Here is a 23,042-nt window from a genome sequence, read left to right on the forward strand (position 1 = left end):
TAATTAAAAGCAACCCAGCCCCATCCATAAATTCAAAGTTCAACTGACAAGATTTAGCACTGCAGCCTGGTCAAGGAATTTTTCAACTGAACATTTGACATTCCCAGGACACAGAAGGAAAAGCAAAGTGCAAGATCTGTTGGTGAAAACCAGGAGATAGCACACACTCCAACAGTTTGGTACCGTGCAGAATACTGTTTGCAAAACACACCAAAGTTCGGTGAGCAGGTGAGAACTGATGCCAGTGACTCGGCATTTCTCAGTATTTCCTAATATAGGACAGTCCCTTTCGTCTGTTGTCTGCAAGTCATCTTTTCTCTCCAAGTAAACGAAAGACACAACCACCATCATCTCAGAAGCACTTGCATAAGCTTAAGATTGATATTACTGGAATACAGACATTCAGATGCCCATTTCTTCTCCTAATATGAAAAATAATCCTATACCATGAAGCTTCATTAATAACCGCCTTAAAATACAAAGCACTAACCTTTATTAAAGTATTTTCACATACCAGCAGGAAGGGCAACACCTGCATCTGCATTAAGCAAAGGGAAACGGCAGATATAATCCTCTCTCACCAGCAATTAAAGAGGCTCTTCATGGAAAAGCTGCCCTTTACAATGTTTGCCCTACTTAGCATTAGCTCTCAATCAGTAAGAGGCAATGCTCCAGAGGGTGGTAGGAATCCAAAGGAAAATATTAACAGGTAGAGAGTAGAGGTTGAAGGCTGTTAAATGAGCTCACAAGATCCTCCAGGCAGCAATAAGAGGAGGAAAATGGGTTGAAGTAAATGGAACACCACTTAGTGCAAAGGACGGAGATGAAACACTGCAAATGCACTAGAACCAAAAGGAAAATGGCTCACAAGTCACTTGGTTGCAGGGAAAGATTGAAAAGCACCAGAAATTAAAACCTGTCGAGAAATGCGTACGTGGGAGAAGATGACCTCAGGATACAGAATAGCGGTACAATTTTGGAAGAGTAACGCTCTTTAAGACACCAACATCACAAACAGCTTAAACAGCAGCAGTGACACAAACCCCTCTGGGAAGGGAAAGCTCAGGAGAAAGACAGGGGAAGAACCCAAAAGGTGACACCGAGCCGGTAAAAGCCTTCGCTCGCATATCTCATGAAATGGAGAAGCTCACGATGCTGGAAAAAAAGGGTCAGAGGAACAGTTAATGTATTTCATCTCGTTTTATCCCGTTGACGCAGTGAAACCAGAAGACACGCATCCAGAGTTCACAGGCCAGCTGGCAAACAATTTGGACAATTCAGCAAGACAAGAGGCAGCACCAGAAAACAACTTCAGAACATAGACGTATAGCAGCCACACTGCGCCTGATTAAGGGCCCACCTGGGGAACATCTTGTCTAACAGTGGGCAGCTGTGAATTCCCCCGGGAAGTGTCCAAGCGGCCGGGCAGATCCAGGATGGTCCTTGCCCTCATCCAGCTTTCCAGCTTACAGCAGACAGCAAAGGCTTTCCTGAGCTGGAGATTGTGTTTGGACCATGATGTTTAATAGCCCCTGACAGACCTTCCCACAAAAGGAGAGCTGTTGGATTTTTACATCTTACAGTGTGAGCTCGAAAGCAACTTAATCACCAGCACAGCAAAAAGTTTATTGCTTTGGGACATATTAGTGGTATCCCCACATTCAGGGCTGGGGAGCTGAAATCATACATTTACTCCCATAATGCACCTTCTGTAGATGTTCCTGCTGGAAAACTGGCTGCAAAACTAGAGGAGTTAGGGAAAAAGCCAACACAGCAAGAAAGTACCCAAGCATATGGCAGGTCGTGGACAGACCGACAAAGGAAAGAGTAATGTCATTAGTTTGAATGGAGCCAAGGTAGGATCTGCTAAAATATTTACAAATATTTGTAAAGGAATAATCTAGATGTGAAGGGACCAGTTAACAGCGTAAATAAGGTTCTCTTCTCTGATCCCAAGACAAGACACTATGTGGTTATAATGTGAACAGAACAAGCAGATTTTGCAAGCGATTAATGAAAAAGTCACTGAAAAAGTGGTTTATATGCATAGAAATGTCTGGAACACGGCCCTTATGGGACTAGCGAGGAGAGAGCTTTGGGTTCTCCCTTGAGATTTTAGGGGAGAGGAAAGGTAAAGATTACAGACATCATCTCAAATCTCATTACTCTTTTCTATTACAAAAACACCCTGTCCCATTCCATTTAGTAAATTTCAGTTTTACTGCATGATTATTTTTTCCTGTTACTTCTCCCATCTGTACATCAAAGCCCATACCAGACACCCAATGCTTCAGCAGGATGGTATTTCAGAAATTTGTGCGTAGAATTGATGCATACTTACAACTCGGGCATTTTAGATCTCAATTTACATGTCAATGTGCACAAGATACCTGTTAATTTCCTTAATTGTGTACGTATCAAACCGGTCAGCTGTACAGAATGACCCCATGAACCACAGCTGTATTTTCATTTACACCTGCCTTACAACACCTGATACACTTCAAAACCACAATGCTCAAAACCAATTAGATTTATATTGGGGCTGCTCAATTGCTACATAAATAATGGAAAAATGATCAATAGACTGCAGTTCTCAGACTATTAAGATTTACTGAAAAACATGCAAAAATAATTAAAATTGAGTAGAACTAGAAGATTTGTGGTTGGAGCCAGTTTAACCAGCAAAAAAGGATTTTCAAAGGACAGGTCCATGTTCAATACAGCACCGATACCAATCAGGATTGCCTGTTCTTCAGAAAATACTTCCTGCACTAGAGAGATAAGGTTCTTCAGTCATTAGTTGCACGTCTGAATTAACAAATGGCAAACAATGCAGAAAAACCCAAAGTATTTATCCAGGGGATGCAGAAAAGTATTTCTTCAAGTTACAGTCATCTTGGAGACTTTAAGGTTATCTGTGCATTTTGTAAGAAATGTCATTTATTAATGTATGGAGTAACTTCAGTGGTTTTATCTGAGAACATTTTTCACATTCATAATTTCTCATTTCTTTTCTCCACTTAATTTAGCCTCCAAACATCAGATCTAATATCCTAATACTGCCACGACAGTGCTACTCTCTCCTCCTGCCAATGGACACAGCAGGCAAAACAAGTAACAACCCACAATAAAATTGCTTCTCCTACCTTCACAAACATAAAATTTGCTCCCTAAGTTCCCATTTCTTCCCAAATCACAGGATATGCAAGACATTATTGACATCTCCTACCAACAGCAGATCTTACATGGTTAATAAAAATCAGACATCTTACAGTTTGACACCCCAGCCTCCTTATTTATAAAGGGCTTTATGCATTTCAAAGGAAGATTCCCAGCTAGATAATGGAAGAGTCATTACTGGAGCCTAGTCCTGCAAAAGCCCAAGACACAGGGCTTTAATGTCCTGCCAATCTTCTGTACAGAACAGTTATTTTGGGTAATTACAGAAGTTGTAATGATGTCTTTGGAGTCCCACGAACTTGAGCTCACTCTGAGACGTGTAGTCTTGCAGACAGAAACTTTTTAAAGGGGATTCCATTTGTTTTAATAAAATATTGTGCTGAACAACAACATCCTTTAGACCTTATTATTTTCTTGTAGTACTTGTATGTAGTCCCATACAACATTTCTAAGCCTAATCTTTAGCTGATGTAATCAGCATAACCTTGCTACCCGATCATGTTACACCCATTTACATCAGAGGAAAATTCAACCTTATGCCAGGTCTTATTTAGAAGTAGCTCTTGTAACTCATTTGTATTTCACCCTCAGTATAAATATTTCTTTAAAAAAAAAAATCTGAAATGTTATCTGATACAGTGCTTGCTGTTTTGAACTGAGTTCTTTATTATACCAGAATTAATTTCCTATTGTGTACACATTAAAAACAGCTCAATCCAAACTGATAGAGACATGTCTGTAGGAAGCTCAAGAGAAACATTTACAAGTACGAAGCTGTTTTTGCACAAGGAACCAGAGTGCAAAACCAGCCTTTTTGCTGCAGAACAGATGAAGGACAAAGGCCTTGGTTCAGTCCATGAGCACTAGTGCCACAAGAAGTGGATCAGAGCTTTTCCTCCTGCTCCTTCAAGTACCAGCTCACGGAATTTGTCTTAACTCTCCAAACCCATAGAGAGGTTGTAGACCACATTTTTAGTTTGTGAAAAGCAGCACAAGAACCCAGATGCCTCTGGTCGCTGGTGTCCCTGTGCATGTATTTTGTGCTGGTACGTGAATTTTCAGGTGTTCACTCAAAAACCCGCAGACTCAGAGCCAGTTAGTGCTCTCCAGAGATGAGAAGACTTTGGTCTCTTCTTGGGAGGGAACGGTCTGTTCCTCAAGCAGGCAAAAAGCAGTGAAAGCCAGAAAGAAATCAAAAAAGGTCTTAAGTATGATAAAATACTAAAAGCTTGTTAGCTACAGTGCACCTCGGTTTTCAGTGACGTCTTTAGTGCAGCCTCCACGTTTTCAAGTCCCTTCTGTTAACCGGGCATGATTAATTCCTCTTCAGTTTTCCAAGTCTGCTTCTGCTCAGAAGCCAATTTAGCAATTAAACTAATCGTCAAATATTTCTTGCCAGAGAATAAAAACTGAGTTTCACCTCGCTTGGGCAAAACGCAATTCCCAAAGGATTTGAGAAGTTAATGAGCGGAACAGTTACAAAAAAAAAGTAAAAACTGGCAAATCGGACAGCCAAGAAAGAGACAGGAAGTGACAGATTTAAGAAAATACCTCTAAAGTAGAGGAAATGAGTCGTCCTTTAAGAAGAAATCATACATATAAAGCACATAAAACAGAGTATTCTTTGTAGGCTTGACTGAAGAAGGAAAAAAAAATTTCAAAAAGGCATATCCTGAATAGCATTAAAAGCAAGACAGCTTCAGTGGTTAGTCTCATCTAGCTAAGATGGAAATTTGAACAATTTTCAAAGCAGTGGCCAAAATCTGTCTGTAAAAGAGGGAGGGGAAAAAAAAAAAAAAGAGAAAAAATGCAACTAAATGCACGGAGAGGAACGACTCAAGCCACGTTAAGCAAAGGGAGCACCGCTGCAGTAGACTGCTCTGTGCATTGCAGGTTAAGTCCTAAGGGTGCTGGTCCTGAACAGATAAAAGGAGATTTTTTTAAAAATACAATATGCATAGGCTTGTCCTGGGAGAGACGTGCTGAGAAATGCTCAGATGAAGTTCTCCTCAACCGAGAGACTTCTTCAGTGAGTTACAAACTGGAGGCCTTGGCTTAGCAAAAGGGTTCGATGCACAGCTGGAGGGGTGATAAAGATACAGCTTTATCACACACAACAGGCAGTTCCCAAACTCACAACAGCAAGAATTGCCTTGTTGCACCCACCAAGCTCACAGATACCAGGGAAGGCATTAAAGGCTTTGTTAAGTGACAATGACATTTTAAAAAGGAAGCTCAAGCTAAGTACAGCCTTGTTTATGTCAAGTTAAGTCTTCCTTAAACACTTTTTGTACAAGCTAGTTGCTATAATGCAGGAAATGTCATGTATAAAAGAGCCTTATCTGAGTGCAAACACCTTACAGAGAAAGTTTAAGCTCCGAGACTGTGTGTTCATCCCTACGAAAGAATATTCATTGTCCAGACATGTCAGCAAGGTTTTGCTGCATGGGAGAAGGGAAGAAAACAGAAGAGGGGAAAAAAAAAAAAATCTTTACTCCATTTTATAACTGCAAAAAGCATTTCTAAGACATTTCTGTATAGCCACAATTTTCTCTTTTGCAATAACTTTATCTCATTAAATATAAACGTACCTGGACCTGATTCTTTTCTTTTGAAGTGATTTAAGACTTCTTTCACTAGGTAGAGAAATTAGACTAATTAATAAACCTGAAAGGCTTCTGCCACAGGATTTCCCCTGAAAGGGCTTTAAGAGCAAATTTAGCACTAAACTGCTTCAAGCAAGCTCAACGCCTGGTTTTCTCCAGCTATAAAGGCAGCAGCAGTTATACCGAGTAACAAGCCTGCTACTGTAATACATCACCCATTGCAGCATAACCGGCATGACAAAGTGTTTGCTCGTGAGGGGATTGTGCGGCAGGTCCAAACAAAGACCACTTCATCTTGCATTTCCTAGAAATCTTTCTTTAAAAAAAAAAAAGAAAAAAAGAAAAACGGTCACAAAAAAGCTTTTTTTTTTTTTTCCTTTTTGAAAAGAAAAGAGCTCTTCCCTCACATGGCAGAGAGCTGCCTGCCTGCCCTTTCAAACAACTGCTCTCTTGCAGCCAATTCCTATGTATTTCATTCAGTTATAAACGAAATAATATTATAATCACTTGGGTTTTTATTACCGTTACCTGGAGACATTGCCAGCAGTTTCCTCCAGTAGCTTGCTAAGTGGATGAGATTTGCAGTGAACCTTAATCAATCAAGCCAGCAAGGTCATCTTTATTGCAGAGAGAGAAATAAAACCTGGATCAGCCTAGCACGTTATTCCACCCCTCAGCCCCATCATTTCCCCACTGCTCCTGATGGCTCCTGTTCCTCAGAGCTCCCAGGGAGAACATGTAGGAGAACCACTGGGAGACCATCTCTCCATCATCGACTGCGGTGCACGTTCCCCCTTCAAGAAGCAGGCGTGTAAATATATATATGTATCACGTGCAAATCCCTGATTATTCCAGTACTTTCCCACAAACAGAAGAGAGAAACAAATAGAGTGGTCTATCACCTCTCCAAACTATTATTCTGTTAAATTTGCTGTGGTTTGGGCGGGCAGGGATTTACCCACCAGATGAAGCCCTGAGCAGTGGTAGTTCTGTTTTGAAACGTACAATCCACAGATGAGCGTGCCCCAGCGCTCTCTGTACGTCCTTATGTTCTAATTCACCTTCAGATCTTACGAATTTCCTGCTTCCACTGACATTAATTACATGGCAATGAGTTTCCCAGGCTGCATGAACAGCAGACCTCTCAGCCTCGACCTTCAACTGAAGTGCTGGGGGACAGGAGGGACGGTGCGCTTGGCCACCAACATGTATCTTTCCTCTCACCCTTTCGGGGGGGCTGGTATGACATCTGCTGTACCTCACACCTGGTCAACCAGTACATTTGAGTCCCCCCTCTCAAAGACCAAAGGACAACTGCCAAAAGCTGGCAACTTAGAGCAAAGGTTCCAACCTTCCCAACGCTACCTGCCTCGTTCAGACATCTTCTTACACCCAAAAGCCACAGGATGGCTTATCCCCAACCCCAGAGGGGTGGCCCACCTCCGTTTGTGGCTGGGGTTTCCAGTGAGCCCAGGCTCACCCCAGCAGAGCTCCAACACAAGATCCACCCTTGATCCCATAGGAGAACCAAGGTGGCCATGGCAGCACACATGGGAGGTGTCAAGGGGCAGATGAGAGCTAAGGGGGACCCAGAGCAGCCAGCTCGACCGAAAGGACAGCCAGGAAGCTCTCCTGGAGATGAGAAGTTCTCTGTCTACCAAGCTGGTTGTCTAAATTGAATTCGGTTTAACTTAAAACATAATTTAAAATGTCTGCACCTATTCATGTGGTGTTCTGGCGCTTGCTGTGCCTCTCTTAAATCTCTCGGCACATGAGCTTTCCAAAGCAAAGGCCACAGCACACAGTGCTCTGCTCTTTCTGCACAACACGCAGGCTCCCAGCAGGGACGCAGCAACCCGTATGGGATTACAGACTCCATGTCGCAGTGGGTCAAACGCACAAGGAGCTCACTCCACGTCATCAGCCTGTCACCTTCAGCCCAGGACCGCTCTCAGGGAATGACAAAAAACCCAAATTGGATCATACATATAACCACAGCACCACTGGCCAACACGGATACTGCCCTAACAGGATCCGGCGCCAGCAACTCCTCGGGCAGGATGGGCTCAAATCCACCAGGCAACTGGATCTAAGAAGAATGGACAATCCCATGGTTTGTTTGAAATGTTATAGAAGACACAGGTTGAATGTTAATCAGAAAGAAAAAAGTACTGATCATCAACATATCAATGGGCTCCGTTTAGCTTTCAGTGCTCATTATTGTCTGGTGTGAGATGCAAGACTGAGTCTGTACGGATATTTCCAAGTTTCAAAAGTTATAACTACGGTTTCATTCCCAAAGGCTGATGTAGAAAGAACTGCAGCAACTCCACAGAACACTTAAAGATTTAAAAAGAGAAAAAAACCCAACACAATAGCATCATCCAAGTGACAGCGCTCAGGAACAGAGCCTGGAATATTTTACAGTGATTCTGTTATATTCCAGCACACGCGAGGACGTGAACATTTACTTGAGCTAACCACAGAGTGCATGAGCACGCACAATTACATGAAAAGGGGTGCTTTCCAACACAGTGTGTGGAAATCGGGGGAGTCTAACCAGAATATTAAGAGATACCCATATTTTACTACTATTTACCATCGAGGCACCACAGGAACCACTGCAGCTCCTTTTTTTCTGCGTATAATCACTATACAGACAAAACTGGCACCAACCCCACACTGGACATGGCTTTTCTGTCTCACCACACAAAGAGAGGCAGATACAAAGACAACCAGTGATGTTATGTTGGCTACCAAAGAAAACAAAATCCAAGCCACTGTTCTTCACTGCACACTCTCTGCTTGGACAGGAAGAAAACACACTCTAAGAAGTCACTTTCCAACCTCGTTTTTGGATGAAGAGTTGCCTGTTTTGCACGGTAACCAGGCATGAAATTACACCAGCTACAATGCAGGCTGCTTAGTGGTTTTTTTACGTTGGCTACCAGTCAGGTACATGAGTGCTCCAACTCAGATGTAACTCGGATGCCATGCCAGAACACGTCCCATCAGCACCACACTTGTCACTTTAGCGCAGGATGGTTTTGCTGGCATGCCAAAGCAGCTGAGGCTCAGAGTGCATTGCTCTCTTGGCAGGTATTCCTCCTTGCCTAGGGGAGACAGACAGAGGGGAGTTCTACGTCTAGAAAAAAAATAAGATTATTGTAGCCCATCAGATATGATTTCCGGTTTTAAGGATTAAAGCTGTGTCACAGCAAGAGCCAGGGGAAAAAAAGCAGGTTGTTCCTTAGCTTGCACCTTGTAACGTTTTACTGTTTACTTGCACTTATTTTAGACCAATTTCCTTTCCGACAGCATATCCCAGTCCTTCTCTACCTTCCCTCACCATGTACCCAGCTCTCCTACTCTCATTAGAGGAACTACATGCAACTAATGTTAAGCACATTTAAAGTTCAAATTGTCCTCACACTCTTTAAGGAGACAGTTTCTTCAGCAACTACTTCTCCTCCACTCTTGGCACTTCCAACCTCAGCTTTTATCACTGTGCTGACCCTCTGCAAGGGTGAGCACCCCAATTTACATGTGCAGCCAGACTCTCCCTCATGGCAAGAAACTGGTTCACTTCGAGCAGCAGTTACAAAAGGAGCAACATCTGCTCTGTAACCGCTCAGCAGAGCGTTGCACAAGAGCAGTTACTTTAGCCAGCCTGATATTGCAAATGCCAAAGGAATTTGGTTCCTTCGTATCTCTACTCACGGGACCTCTGTTTAGAATATTTGAAATTACTTGGAGTCCATCACACTAAGAAGATCCCCTCGGGTTTCAGTCCAGCTTTCTTGCTTTCATCACCTTTCACCCTCAGGACGTTTTTTCCCCATTTGGTCCTGGTGCCAGCAAAGAGTCTCACCTGCACCCCTGCACACTTGGCTCCCCCCAGCTTTATTAAGAAATCATCTTCAATGAGTGCTCTGGTTCAGAAAGGCTGATGGAGAACCACAGGTTTGTCTCTGCAGAGCTCTTATCCACTCTTTGATGCCCTCTGGGAACTGAAGCAGATTATTTTTGCAATTTCTACCTGTGACTGCACCTCACCGGTGGGGAGGGGACATTTCCTGAGCCCGCTCTGGGAAAAGGCCTATTTCGGCAGAAAATGCAGTTCTCCCTCTCCCTCCTGAAAACAAGCCTGCTCCTGCCTCCCCTCGCTTCAGCCCTGACGGTGGAATTTTAATTGAAGTGACTGGTGAAAGAGGGGAGGGAAGGTGTGGTTTGGCTGCAGGACACAGAGTCAGGACCTCTTACCCTCTTACCTTGCCCTGACAGCACCTCCTCCCATGCCCTGGGGATAACCCTGTGCCATGTGGGGAGACGGAGTATGGGAAAGGTTTGCAAAGTGCTTTGATGCTGAAGCACAAAATTCTAGACCCGAGGTAACAGTTTCCTCAGTGTACTGGGAAATCAGGTTCCTCCAAGTTTCCCTGCGAGCAAGGTCAAAACCACACTTCTCCTAGCTTGCTCAAGAATGACAGCCAGTCTAAAATTAAATCAAAAAGTAACTTCCCACCCTCTTGTGAAATAGGCCACAAAAAGCCTAGATGAATCTTCAAAGCCTAAAGAGATCTTCAACAAGAAAGAAATACTCCCTGGAGAGGAGAGCAAGTTCAGGCACGTGTTCACAAGCCAGAGGCGGGCGCTGAAGCCAGGGCAGGGCAGAGCTGCTGCTCTCAAGGGACTGGGACGCGGTGGTGGAACATCCAACGGATCTGCCCCAAGTCACTTTTTGCCACAGTCACCTACCAGATTTCAGTATTTATCTACGCTAATGGAGCAGAAGAGAACGTCAACGTCAAAGCAAAAGAGCTTAAAGGGAAACAGGGCACATCCCTCTTGTGCTCTTGCTTTATCCCATGGGACCCGTCTCATGGTAATTTGACAAAGAGTTGTTTTTCCACCCAAGCTCTGAGTCAAGAAGCCAGCAGTGACAGCACTATTTAGGAATGGAACCAAAGAGCTGTCACCTAGCTTTGTGGGGTTAAAGAAAACCAACACAGAAAACCCAACACAGGAGCCAGGAGGTGGCAAACCTGAAAGCCGAAGGAGACAAACACCAGGGATTCAGAACTCACCAGGGCTTTGTCAGCATACAGAGCCTCCTCTTTCCTGTCACTGCCTCCCCTGCATTTCAAAAGATGAGTGTGCACTTCTGGACAGGACTGGTTTCAGCAAAGTCTCTTTGTGAAATGAGAATGAGAACGAGAACATGTGCAGGAGAAAAAAAAAATATCAGGGACGCCACGAGGCAATGGAGAAATTAATAGAGAGGCTGCAATAAAGTTCAAAAACTTTAGAAAGTAATTTTTTCTTTCCAGCTGTCAAGTGCCCTGTGAAGGACGAGGATCCCTCTGCGCTGGTACACCCACTGTCTTTCAAGCCAAGTCTACCTCCGAAACAGAAATTCAACACGCTTTTCCCCAGAAAAAGTTCTATTGTCCTGCAGTCACATTGCCAAATTCAGACATTTAATTCCAAGTGTGAAACAGAAGGATTCCAGTCCTGCTTTTAAAAAGGAAAATCTCCAGGCTACCGCTCCATCACATAACTAACACCAGCTTTGTTCAGGCAGGAGACAGCACAGCTCCCTCTCCTCCGAAGGAAAGGGAGGCAACATATAAACAACATATCACTGTACATCCCAGCCTCGGAGCCTGCATACCTCCAGGAGTAACCAGCGCTCACAGGCTGAGGCACCTCAGCAGATGTATGGCCAAGCAGCTATAAAAGAGCCTTTGTGCTGGCTGCACAGAAACAAGGCATTTTCTGTAAGGGAGACGGCCTTGACCACCTAGCAGAATAAACGGGGTTACACATTTCACACTTCCTCTGCACCAGGAACCGCGAGGGCAGATGGCACAAAGCAGACGCCGCGGGCTGGAGAAACGACCCGTTTGCTCCCGCGGAGCCACACCGGGGATCTGGAGGAGCCACATTACAACCAGAAGGAAGATGACACTGCCTTCACCTCCCATCTTCCCTGCTTGCAGTTCTCGTATGAGAACTAAACCGCTTGATTTAAATGTGAGCAGATCTGCAGTTCAGCAGACGCTTGCCCCTGCGGTAGCGTCTGTGCAAAGGATCATCACAAATGCTTCTGACTCACTGTCCAGAGCTCCAAAGGCTTTTCATCCCAACGCTTAGGCACTTGGCTCCTATTTTATAGATTTTGAAATACCCTTTTCATCTGCACCCTAGTTTCCAGTTCTGAAATTAGACTAATTCTTTAAGGCTGCAAGAGTTATGATGTTATTTTTGGCCTAGAAAAGATAAGAAACCACGTGGATGGTTTCTCCTCAGTACAAGCACATGCAGCAAGGATGCTGCTACCATCGGCAAACTTCAGGATTTGGTCAAGCACGTTATTCCGCAGGATCACAGGTGGCTTCCAGTTGGGCCTGGTAAAAAGCAGTAACAGGACAAAGTGCCCCTGAAAAGGCTCTCGCAGTGACTACAGCACACATTTCAACTCCAAGGAGTCAGAAAGGGGGAAAAAGATTATTTGAAAAAGCCAAAGAAAAATTGCTCTGTCCAAAAACCTGGAAAAGCCACAGCTCGCAAACATTCCCAGGGAAGCAAAAGCCCTGCTGCTTTATGGAGATTAAATCTGCTGTTGTCTCTTAGTTGTTGGGTTTTGTTTGCTTTGTTGTTGTTTTTTGGTTTGTTTTTTTAAATAAAGTTCCCCTTGGCCAAAGATGTTAGGGAATGTTTTCAACAGGAGAAGGATATAAAGCCAAACATGTCAGTTAAGTAATCTGTGTTAAGGTTAAACAAACAGGGTAAGGTAAGGTAAGGGTAAGGTTTCTTGACAAATCATCTGTGATAAGGTTAAGCAAATTTCTCTTTTGTCAGGACAGCAAAGATACGCATGCAAGGGAAGAATACTTTTGCTGACCTGGACAACGAATATGAGAGATGTACATTCTGGAGTCACTCTAGTTGGACAAGATTGTTTTTAGTGAAACATCTGATCTGAAGACTATACGAAACCATTGAAGTAATTTGGGTCAGGCACTTAACCCACTCTGCACCCATACATTGAGGGGGACTGTAGGAAAAAGATTAATAAAATACTCAGACCTAAGATACAGACAGTTCCCCATTAAGTATTTCTGCAGAATTACACATAATACTAATTGCCAACTGCCAGTTACTAAGAACTTAGTCCTCATTACGGACAAAGAACATTGCCCTTATGCAGGGATGCAGAGGAGTGAATTCTCCTGTCCCCTGGGCAAATGTTTTATCCCTCTGTAAGACAGTTAACACATACTAAAAGGTATGGTTACAAAGGATTAAGGCAGCTCAGTTAATGCAAACTAGCACTCTCTCCTGCATTCCTCACTAATACAGTGGTGGCATGACCAGCCAAAACATGTAGCTTTAATTCAAATAAGGTTTAAGGAAGTTACTGCCAAGTAATTACACCCATTGAAGGCCTACGAGCAGAGAAACCTTCATTAATACCCTGCTGCTATTCTCAGAGCACTTTTCTAACCCGTTGCACCAATCTCAAGTGGCAACCACAAACAAGAGCAGGCAACAAGTTTTCGTGAATCGACTTGTGCCTGCACTTCAGAGAGCACACGGACACAAGGGCTGAGCATGGACAGTGGGCCAGGACAAAGCGCCCAAATGCCGCCTGCCTGCTCAGAAAGGCTGGGGCAACCCAAAGGTAGATGAGTTTTCCGATAATGTGCTGCTTTATTTTTCTGATAACATGCTTTTCTTTGCAGCTGGAAGGAGGTGACAATAGCGCTTCTGGAACTGCAAGCAGCTTTCTGCTGCCCTTTTCTGCTTTCTAATGAACTGCTGGCTGAGTCCAAACTACCGGTTCCCATTTATTTCATTGCTAATTCTAGCCTCTGTCCCAGAACCTGTGCTTAATCCTCAAAGAGTACCGGATGCTTCTGAAGACTGCTTCCAAGAACAAAAATGCAGCACTCAGCTGGAGCTCCCTAAAGCCATTCAGTAGGGAGGATTAAACCCAGAGACTTGGATGGAGCTCAGATCCAGTGGGCATGACTCTACCTGCGCTCTCTTCGTTACACAAGAGCCCGGCGTGCCTTTTCCTAAACCTCCTTCTAAGCTAAAGACTCCAAAGCGCTGGCTCGAGGAGCCTCATCTCACAGCTCTGCTAACATTTAGGGCTCCCATCCTGTACCAACACGCGCTTTCCGCTATAAACCAGACCAGGCGCAAAATGAAGCAGTTTGCTCTACCCCAGCGATGTTCCCAGGACATCAGACCAAGGTACAATGCTGCAGTGTGGACAAAGTATAAATGCATAAACACACACTTCCAAATCAAAGAGTCTTAAAAAACACTTTGGGTCCTTAAGAGCAATTTCAGTTACATGCAAGATTTGACTCTTTTACTCAAGTCACCATTACCATACAAGCAACAAGTAACTGGCATGAAGTTCAACTGGTTCTCAAGCATCCCAATAAACAGTCACTTTTACTTTTGCATCGTTAGTGTAACAGTACTTTAAACTTGCTCAAAACACATCTGAAAGAACTAGTGACAACTAACTTGCTTTCACTGAGGACACCAGCAGAAATTCACTTTTATGTAAGAAACTAACCAGAAATAACCAGAACTCAGCTTTGAGTTCTGCAAGGACCCCCAAATACACTTTCAACTGAAATATCAGAATTTAAGAAAACAAAACCCATTAGTTCCCCAACCCTTCCAATTACGTTCCTAACTTCTTTGTGACACATAAAGGTCATTTTGGTCTAGGCATAGAGGAAGATAATCCCCACCCTTCACGCAATCAGGATTTCTGGCAAGATTTTAAGAGGTCTCCAGCTGATAACCATGAAAGTTCACATCGCCAGGAGTCCAGATAAGCTTTTAACACAGGAAATTAGTGCTAAAATGTTTTAAGCATTTTAAGGATCAATTTAAAATGGTGCAACAGTCCAGCAAAGTAGAACTCAGTTCGCCGCTCCAAATCAGATGGTTTGAGAACATAAAACAGCGGCAGCAGCTTTTCAACCGGAGGTGTCTACAGGAAACGAGGTTAGACAAAGCCCAGACAATTAATCCTCTGTGCAGTCAGATTACATACTCACGCCATCCGCAGAGCACCCAGCTGAAGTGCTACCTGCCTGCTGCAAGGACTGGGCGTTCCAGGTTGTCATCTTGCATCTTCCCTGTTCATCCATGAACCAACAGTTCTCCCACCATGGCCTAAAAAGCCAAGCTCCTTACTGACTTACATTAAGTACACTTGGGTATGATGCACGGGAAAACTAAAGATACACAATTCTCACTAGTAATTGCTGCTGCAAGCTATAAAAAAGAAACGTGGCAGTTACTTTTTTAGAAAAGTAACAAGTAAATCTTACACCAAAACCCACCATATCCATCCATTTAAAAGATCCACCCTTTGTTTCTTCTTTGTAATAGCTCAATTGTTTTTATTATAAAGATCCAAATGTTTCTCAAAACACCATATTCCAAGTATAACACAGCTAGCGCTGTAAGCACTTGAGCTGAATGTGTTTCTACCATCCCTTTGGTGACCTCAGCTAGTTTATATTAAGACCCTTCCCCACATCAGCACTTCATTTCTACTTCCCACCACCAAACAAGTCTGGCTTTTCTCTCCCATGCTTACAGGCTCTGACACCTCCATGCTGCTGGCGCTTTAAACTGCTCACAGAACTTGGCCTTAACAGATTGAGGGGAGAAAAGCAAATATTCTCTCCAAATTTATGCAATTAACCTTCCCTCCCCCAAACACCCAGGTCACTTTTACCCTCTACATATAGATCACCTAAAAACTTCTATACTGAGAGTCCCAGCTGAAGACACTTCATGTCCACTTCAGCTGAGAAAGACGATTTTTTAAATTTTTTTTTTCTTTTACTGTCTAGTCACATGGGACATTTCACAGAGATTCTGTTTATACAGAGGTAGCCATAAAGTGGTTTATCCTCCCACTCTCTTATACACAGAGATAAGCAAAACCAAAACTTGCCAACTCAAAGTTTGGTCAGACATAATTGACAGATAACTGACTACATGGGTATTACTGAGTTTTATATTGATTTGATTTGGAGTTTAACCATGTCCTTCCAAGGTCTCCAGTCAGGTGGGATTCACGTACAAAAGGCAGCATGTAGCTCTGATCGCAGCTCAAAGCCATTTCCTCCAAGTACTGACTCTCACAGTTGTAAAGTAAGAATCCACCCTGCAAAAAAGGGATGGCTTTCCCACCAGTTCAAAAAAGAAAAATCTATTAAAAAGGTCCCAGTCTGACTTACCTCCCTCTGACTATCCCCACTGCAGCTCAACAGAACAAGCTGAAATCCTCAAGTATCTTCTGAGTGCTTTAATTAAGAAACTGGGATGATAACTTATGTTATTAGAGTTCTTTGTCCTGCCATGCAATGAAGGATTAGCCTTTCCTGACTTGTCCTTAAGATAACAACTAATCCTGTTGCCTTCCTAAACTCAAAAAGCTGCACAGATCCTCACTTCTAACCCAACCAACTGCACTTCGAGACAACAATAATGGGGTAAAAAGTAATACTTCTGTTTGCTGGATTCATGGCTGAAGCTTCCTTAGAGTCTGCATGACACCCAAGTCCCCATTTCAGCAACCCTCAGCTTAGGCATTAGATCAAATCATCCAGCTAACCAGGGACAGATTAACCGCGTGCTCACAAAAACTGGGTCAGTCTCAACCAGTCTCCACAGCCTGGAAAGGCACGTGTGCGTGAGCACAAATCACACAGCCTCCCTCTTTGATGGCCAGCAGAAAGTTGGTGAGACCCAGACAACAGCTCAGAGCTGTGACATATGCAAAGTGGTTCTTGATTTCTACAACAAACAAAAAACCTTCACCAACCAAAGTTCAGAAGTCACTGAGAAATGACTTAGTGGTGTCAAGTCAGTTTTCCCCTTTTGAAATATTTGGGTTTCGGATATTTAATTATTTTCCGAAGTGAAGGAGCTAGGTTAGGACTTGGGTGCAGATCTGAGATCTGCCTCCTATTCCAAACCCTCCTACCCCACACCTTGGTTTCACAAACCCAAACTGCAGCCTTTGCTCTCTTGTTTGACCTCTCTGCTCTCCTCCTCAGCAAACACTGCTACTAAAATTAGCCCACAGTGGTCACACCACACTGCCTCCCCCACCATCGTCACAGACTCCCTGTCACATCAGTCGTGTATTTTGGTCTCGCGCTGAGCCCCATGCATCGCCTACGCTGCCCAGATAATGCATTTCTCTAGTTCTACCTGTCTGTCCTTGGACAAAAATACCATGCCTTGCTACCTGCATGAAGCTCAATCTCCATCCATCCCCAGAACAGTCACCCACCCACTTCCAGCTTACTCTGAAGCCAAAAAGACATGTATGAAGTGATTCAAAGATCAAATTTAGTGCGTAAGGAAAGCCAATTTATAAAAATCCACCATAAAACACTGGGCATGCTTACATCCTCCCTCTCATGCACACATGCAATTTATATTGTACATTTCTTGAATGAAGAGATGCAATGGGCTGCACACACATGCCAAGATGAGGTATCTGTTGCTGTCAGGGTTTGCCAAGTTCCTATGCTCTGACTTCCAAAAAAAGTACAAGCTAGAAACAGGCTGAATCTCCTTTCTCATTGATGATGGAAGGTTCTTTCTGAGAGGATAAGGCAAGGAATCGGAGGTTAGCAGTTAACAGCTGCATCTGTCCCCAGCCTTTAGTTCTGATCAATGACTGCAGGACTTCTAACTTTTTTTGGCTTCTGGCTATCTTACAGAAAATCATAAACTTCAGTTTTGCCCATGAGAGAGTCCATTCCAGAAATGCTATGTTCTGGCACTGCCAATGTCCTTGGCAGATATAATGTGCGCTATAAGGGCTTTCCTAACTTCAGTGAATTTCAGAGTAGCAATTATCTTCAATTACTCCAGATGAAAGACCACACAAAATGTTAATTCAAATCCTCCTTCACCCAGAAACCCCTTGTTATCCACAATCACCACTGCCCTACTTTTTCCCTTGCCAACACCCAAAAGGTTGGACCTGCTCTTCTTGGATGCCCACACTTCCTGATGTGATCGCTCCCTTTGTCACAGCTTCTTTTCCATTATACGTGGAAAAAAATCCTGTCTCACTTCAGGACATTTAAGAGTACCTGTTGCTGGTTTGGAGGAAAGCACTGCCCCCTCCACACAGACACAACTGCTGCTTCTTACCTACTTTCTCCCACTACTTCAATCAAAACAGAAGGAAAAAACAGACAAAAAATCTGGGCACTTGCAGCAGCAGTTAGAGGTACCGTCAGCTGCTCCACTGGATCCAGCTGTTTCTGTCACGCTGTAGGACACGAAGGAGCATCACCTGAAAGTAACGGTGTGTCAGAAGGGTTTTATTACTGAAGAAATTAATGGGATATGATTCATTACTGCCATAACTTCTAGCAGCTACTAAGAGCTTGTATTAAAATTACCAGCACTCTTAAAACGAGGATATTAAACACAAATTAGAGCAATACTCCACAGCAGCTACAAAACAAGGCTGAAACAACACTAAGCTACAGAGAGATTGCTTCGTAATTCAGATGCATTTAAAGGCAACATTAGACTCAAAACAAAAACCGAGATCAACAATACATTGGGATCATTTAAATGACAAAGACAGCTTGTCATCAAAGCTGGAACCTGTTCTCAGGCTGAACGGTCAAGACCACGCATGGCAAAACTAGCGCTTCCTGGTGATCCACACAAGATGAACTAGAACTACTGGGGGGAGGAAATGAGAGAAGAAAGGAGACTTAAATATGTAAACTTCTTCTGAGAAAAACACCCAGCAGTGTGCCAGAAGGCCAAAACACCAATATTCACTTGAAATGCAGGATCACTTCCTAGCAAGTTCAGTACGAGCCTTTTGTACTCTCCAAGAGAAAGGACTGTGCTCTATATCGCTTCATTAACTGTCCAGCTCTCATCCATAATCTTCAGAGATCGCACAGCTCCATTCTTTTCACAATTTTTTTTCTTCCAGTTTGCTGCTCCACCCTATAGATGGCTGAGTTTTACAGCTATTTGTCAAATAGCAGTAACGGTCTTGGTTTTGTTTTTACAGCAGCGATAATCCTTGCCATAAAGACCTTACATTTTAAGAGGCATGTCTCATCTGTGACTCACTTGACCTGTGTCAAGTAAGGCAATAGCTACAAGCCTGGTCACAGGAGCCTAAAATCCACCACGGGCTGCAAACTGCTCCTGAAGCAGCAGCCTGGGTGTGTGAGACAAAGCTCCGCAGAGCCCAGGGAGCTTCGGTTCTCCTCAAGCTTGCACATACTGTTGCTGCTTCTTTTCTGGGGCGAGATGAAGCAGAAAGTCCAAAGAATTGTGGTGTCAATTCCTTTACTGTATTTGCTGAAAAGCTCCTGACAGCAGGAAGAGCATGAACAAATCTTTGCAAGGCTTGAAACGGGCAATAACCGGTGCCCACCAGTGAAGTGGTCTAAGAGGCACCGCAGAGAGCAGTGAAGTGACAGAAACACAGGAAGGGGGAGGAAAAAAAGGGTTTTGAGACAGACTGCTGTGAGCAGAAAAAAAACCACAGAGCCAGGCCTGGAGAGAGATTTGGGCACACCACCAGAGGCAGAGAAGATGAGCAGCACAGTGAAGACATTGTGGGATCCTAAAATCAGAGAAAGGGAGCAGTGACAGTCATGGAGATGAGTAAAATGACTCCGGGCATAGAGCCCATTGCAAGAACAGCGCAGGAAAAAAAACACCCGCGCTGAGGTCCGGCAGGGCTTTCCATGTCCGAGGCACTAAGAAAGAAAACAAAACAGCTGGGGGTGACTGCAAAAATCTGAGTTCCGTGTTTGTGCTGTCACTTGAGACTTTGCAGAATAGGAAGTGCAGGAAGCAAAGGAAAAGTGCGAAGTTTGGGTCTTCCGTGGCCAACGCTGTTTTGTTTGCTGAGCCTCGTGCTGTCGCTGCTTCCCTTTTGACAGGAATTGTGAAGAATGTGGTGGCTGCGCCCCAGCAGAGCGGGCACAGATAAAGTTTTTGCTCCGTCAGAAGTTCACTGAAATACGCTTTGCAATTCACTTACAGTGGCCTGTTACTTGATGTTCACGAATGTGCAAGACATGGAAAAATGTCGCTTTTACACCAAGCCTTCCTAACACAGCTGTTACGACAGCTGTGTTATTTCATACAGCTATTGCTTTATCTTAAATTAAATACCAGGCACATTTAATCTAGTTGTCTGGGCAATGAGAGGACCAGATCAAAAAAAAAGGAAAAATGACAAGTTTTTTAATTGAAAAGCCTCAACTAAATGAGAGTGGACATATTCCTTGCAGAAGCAGCGTGCTTTCATCACCGAAACTCTCCCCTCTCTCCAAACAAAGCAGCTGAGCCTTAACATCTCACACTCGCAGGTTACTTATTAACATCTTACAGTTTATACACTTCACCCAAACCAATTTTAAGTAATTCATGGCATTTGGGAGAATCCAGCACTACGGATAATTTAACAGAAGCTGATCAAACAAAACTGATTTTGAGAAAGGCCAAATCTTAATCTGTCAGATAACATTCCTAGTCCAGTTGTGTGCTATTGTCAGCTATTTCAAGCCAAAATTTGATCATATTGAATTTAAGAGGTCTTTGCCAGTTTCAGGAGGACCAAAATGCTGATATTCAGTAAGTTATCAAATGCCACACAGAACATGCATTCACATGGTAAATTATTTCACCTCAGAGAAAAAAAATTATGCTGCTAAAAACTGTGGAAAAAGTTACTGACTTATGAATGGCTAACCACAATCCTGGCAGTACATAAACTAGTTCCGGGTCTGTACACAGGGAATGTGGAAAGCTGCTGTTAGGCCAGAAAGTCTTTATGCACAGAAGATATTAATGAATTACTGGACCCAAAAACCTCCTTCCCCTTCCTCAGAGGCTTTCCCATCCCTGAACTGTGAACTAAAACAACGCAACAGCTTTTGGGGGCAGAAATTCAGTGTCAAAAGTTTAACACGTCTTTGCCAGTGAAAGAGTGGGTCAGCAGCAGTATCTGTCATCATCTGTGACCACGGCTCTTTTCTCACACATGCAGAATTCCCCCCTTTACTACATCTCATAAAAGCACAAAGCGATAGTTGCGTACAAGTCAAAGGTGTTTGTGTTAAAAGACAAACTGTTTGCCCTCTCTTCTGCTCTCAACTTCTCCCTCATTTCAAGGACAAACCCACCAGCGTTTTCCCTGGCACAGGAGGAGAAACTGCAGCTCAAGCCTAGCAGGTGTTTTCAATCAGACAGTCTGGAAACACCCAGGACTTGCTTCAAAGCACCCAGTGCACCTGAGCAGGAAAAGCCCCCTCACACCTGGGAGCAGCCACCAGCCCCCAGCAGGAACAGCAGCAGGAAACTCTGCTACAAACAGGCTGGGTATGCTCATTTTTTTTTTTTTCCTCCAAGATGCCAAATTTCACAGCCACATCAGTGTGGGCAGACCCCGAGTTTCCGTCTAAGAGCAGTGGCTTTTCTCTGCTGACGTCAAGGACCTGCTGAGCAGGCGTCTGCAGGATGGACCTGGGCTGTGGGCAGGCTGGGAGGCAGCTCAGCACGCAAGGTGACAGTGCCAGCCACCATGAGACATCTCTGCCATGGCTGTAGGTTGGGAAAAAACTGTCACTGTCAGGGCAAACATCTGTCAGCTTTGCACATTTCAACTGCATAAGTCACAGAGGAATTGTATCATCTGTTTTCCACACCGACACCATGACATACCCAGCTACAGAAGATAAAAGAGGCTTGGACAGTCAAAACTGCAGGGACCCATCGCTATTTTGATTTAAGCTTATTCCTTTCCTGTCTAAATAAAAATATCTGTAATGAATGATGTATGTTCCTCCTCTCGCCCCAATGTGCCTAACGTCAGGCTCCATTTCTCTTTTTATTGTTGCACTCCTGTACTTGCGTAGGTCTATCCCAGGGTGACACTTACAGGAAACAAAGAGTGTAGAAATGGTACAGTTGGATGGTTGAGTTGCACAGGGAGTTGAGCTCTGGAGGAACCGCTGCACAGCCACACGACAGCAACCCCCTGCTGCCAGCCTCTCCCACCCTCTCCTAACCTCCCCCAAAACACACATCTTATCCTCCATGCCTCCATCCTTACCTCGTAGGACCATACACACTGCACTCCTGCAAACCTCCGTACGCATCTTCCCACTTCCACGTCCTCGTGGGTGGTGTACATCTCTCGCAGGCACTCGCCGATGTGGGGCACCATTCTCCGCAGGACTTCCCGGCTCATGATCACTCCTGGTCCCCCCATGCAGAAGTTCTCGCCCGGTTCCAGCGCCAGCTTTCCCATCTCCTCCGTGGTACCGAGGCCAGTCTGCCCGAGAAAGAGGGGCTCGCTGCTGTTCAAACTCCTGAGGAAGTTCTCCAGTTTGTCCCCTTTGATGTAAACGTCATCGTCAGCTCTCATAAACCATTCGTATTTGTCCAAGTAGTGGTCATGCATGTATTTGAGCATCATGAAAGATTTCTTCTGAGGTGGGTAAGAGTCATCTACACCTGGAAGCGGCACGATGGGGATGGGAATAGACGTGTCTGAACCCTCGCTGGAGAAGAATTCAACCTTGCCAGGAATGCTTTTGGACCACGTTCTAGATTGAAAAAGACAATAAGGACTAATTAAGTATACAAACCAAGGCAGGGAGAGTGCTACCAGAGACCACTCAAAGGAACTACACCTCATCTGCTCTACAAATTTTCTCTTTAAATGCCTTGAAGGGTTATTTTTTTCCATGCAAATAAGGACATTCACATAGCACACAGAGCAACTGGTATAACCCACAAAAAATTCCGACATGACAAGCAGCTGAATATCATTTTTGCAGCTCTGACGGAAAAATAATTCAATAGTAGTAGTTCAATAGTAGTAGCTCACTAGTGGCAGGCAGGCTTTCTTAAGCACATTTAGTAGTGGTGTAACAGCTATGTGTCACAAGATACAGAGTGAAACCAAAGGGAGCCAAGATGGGCGAACAATTCACATACAACTGGATTTAATGATTCCAAAGCTTCCCTGCAAGTAATTCAGCATCGTATCCACCTCTCAACTCCCCCAAAAGCTCAAACGCACATTCAGAAGTACTGATTCCCAAAAAGTAAATAGATGCAAATTTCACATGAACTTGTGAGGAATCAAGTATCCTGTGAGAAACCAACCAAACAGCAACTTCTCCA

The 23,042-nt window shown here is 44.0% G+C and overlaps 1 protein-coding gene across 1 annotated transcript in view; it reads right to left on the reverse strand.

Moving 5' to 3' along the window:
* CHSY1 (chondroitin sulfate synthase 1) overlaps positions 1-23,042 on the reverse strand; it is a 72,565-nt gene that overhangs the window by 40,872 nt on the left and 8,651 nt on the right. The window contains exon 2 of the mRNA XM_065641592.1: positions 21,964-22,459. Coding sequence (XP_065497664.1) covers positions 21,964-22,459 — 496 coding nt within the window. The remainder of the gene's footprint in view (positions 1-21,963; positions 22,460-23,042) is intronic.

The sequence above is a fragment of the Caloenas nicobarica genome, chromosome 10, assembly GCF_036013445.1.
Source record: "Caloenas nicobarica isolate bCalNic1 chromosome 10, bCalNic1.hap1, whole genome shotgun sequence".
Lineage (NCBI taxonomy): Eukaryota > Metazoa > Chordata > Aves > Columbiformes > Columbidae > Caloenas > Caloenas nicobarica.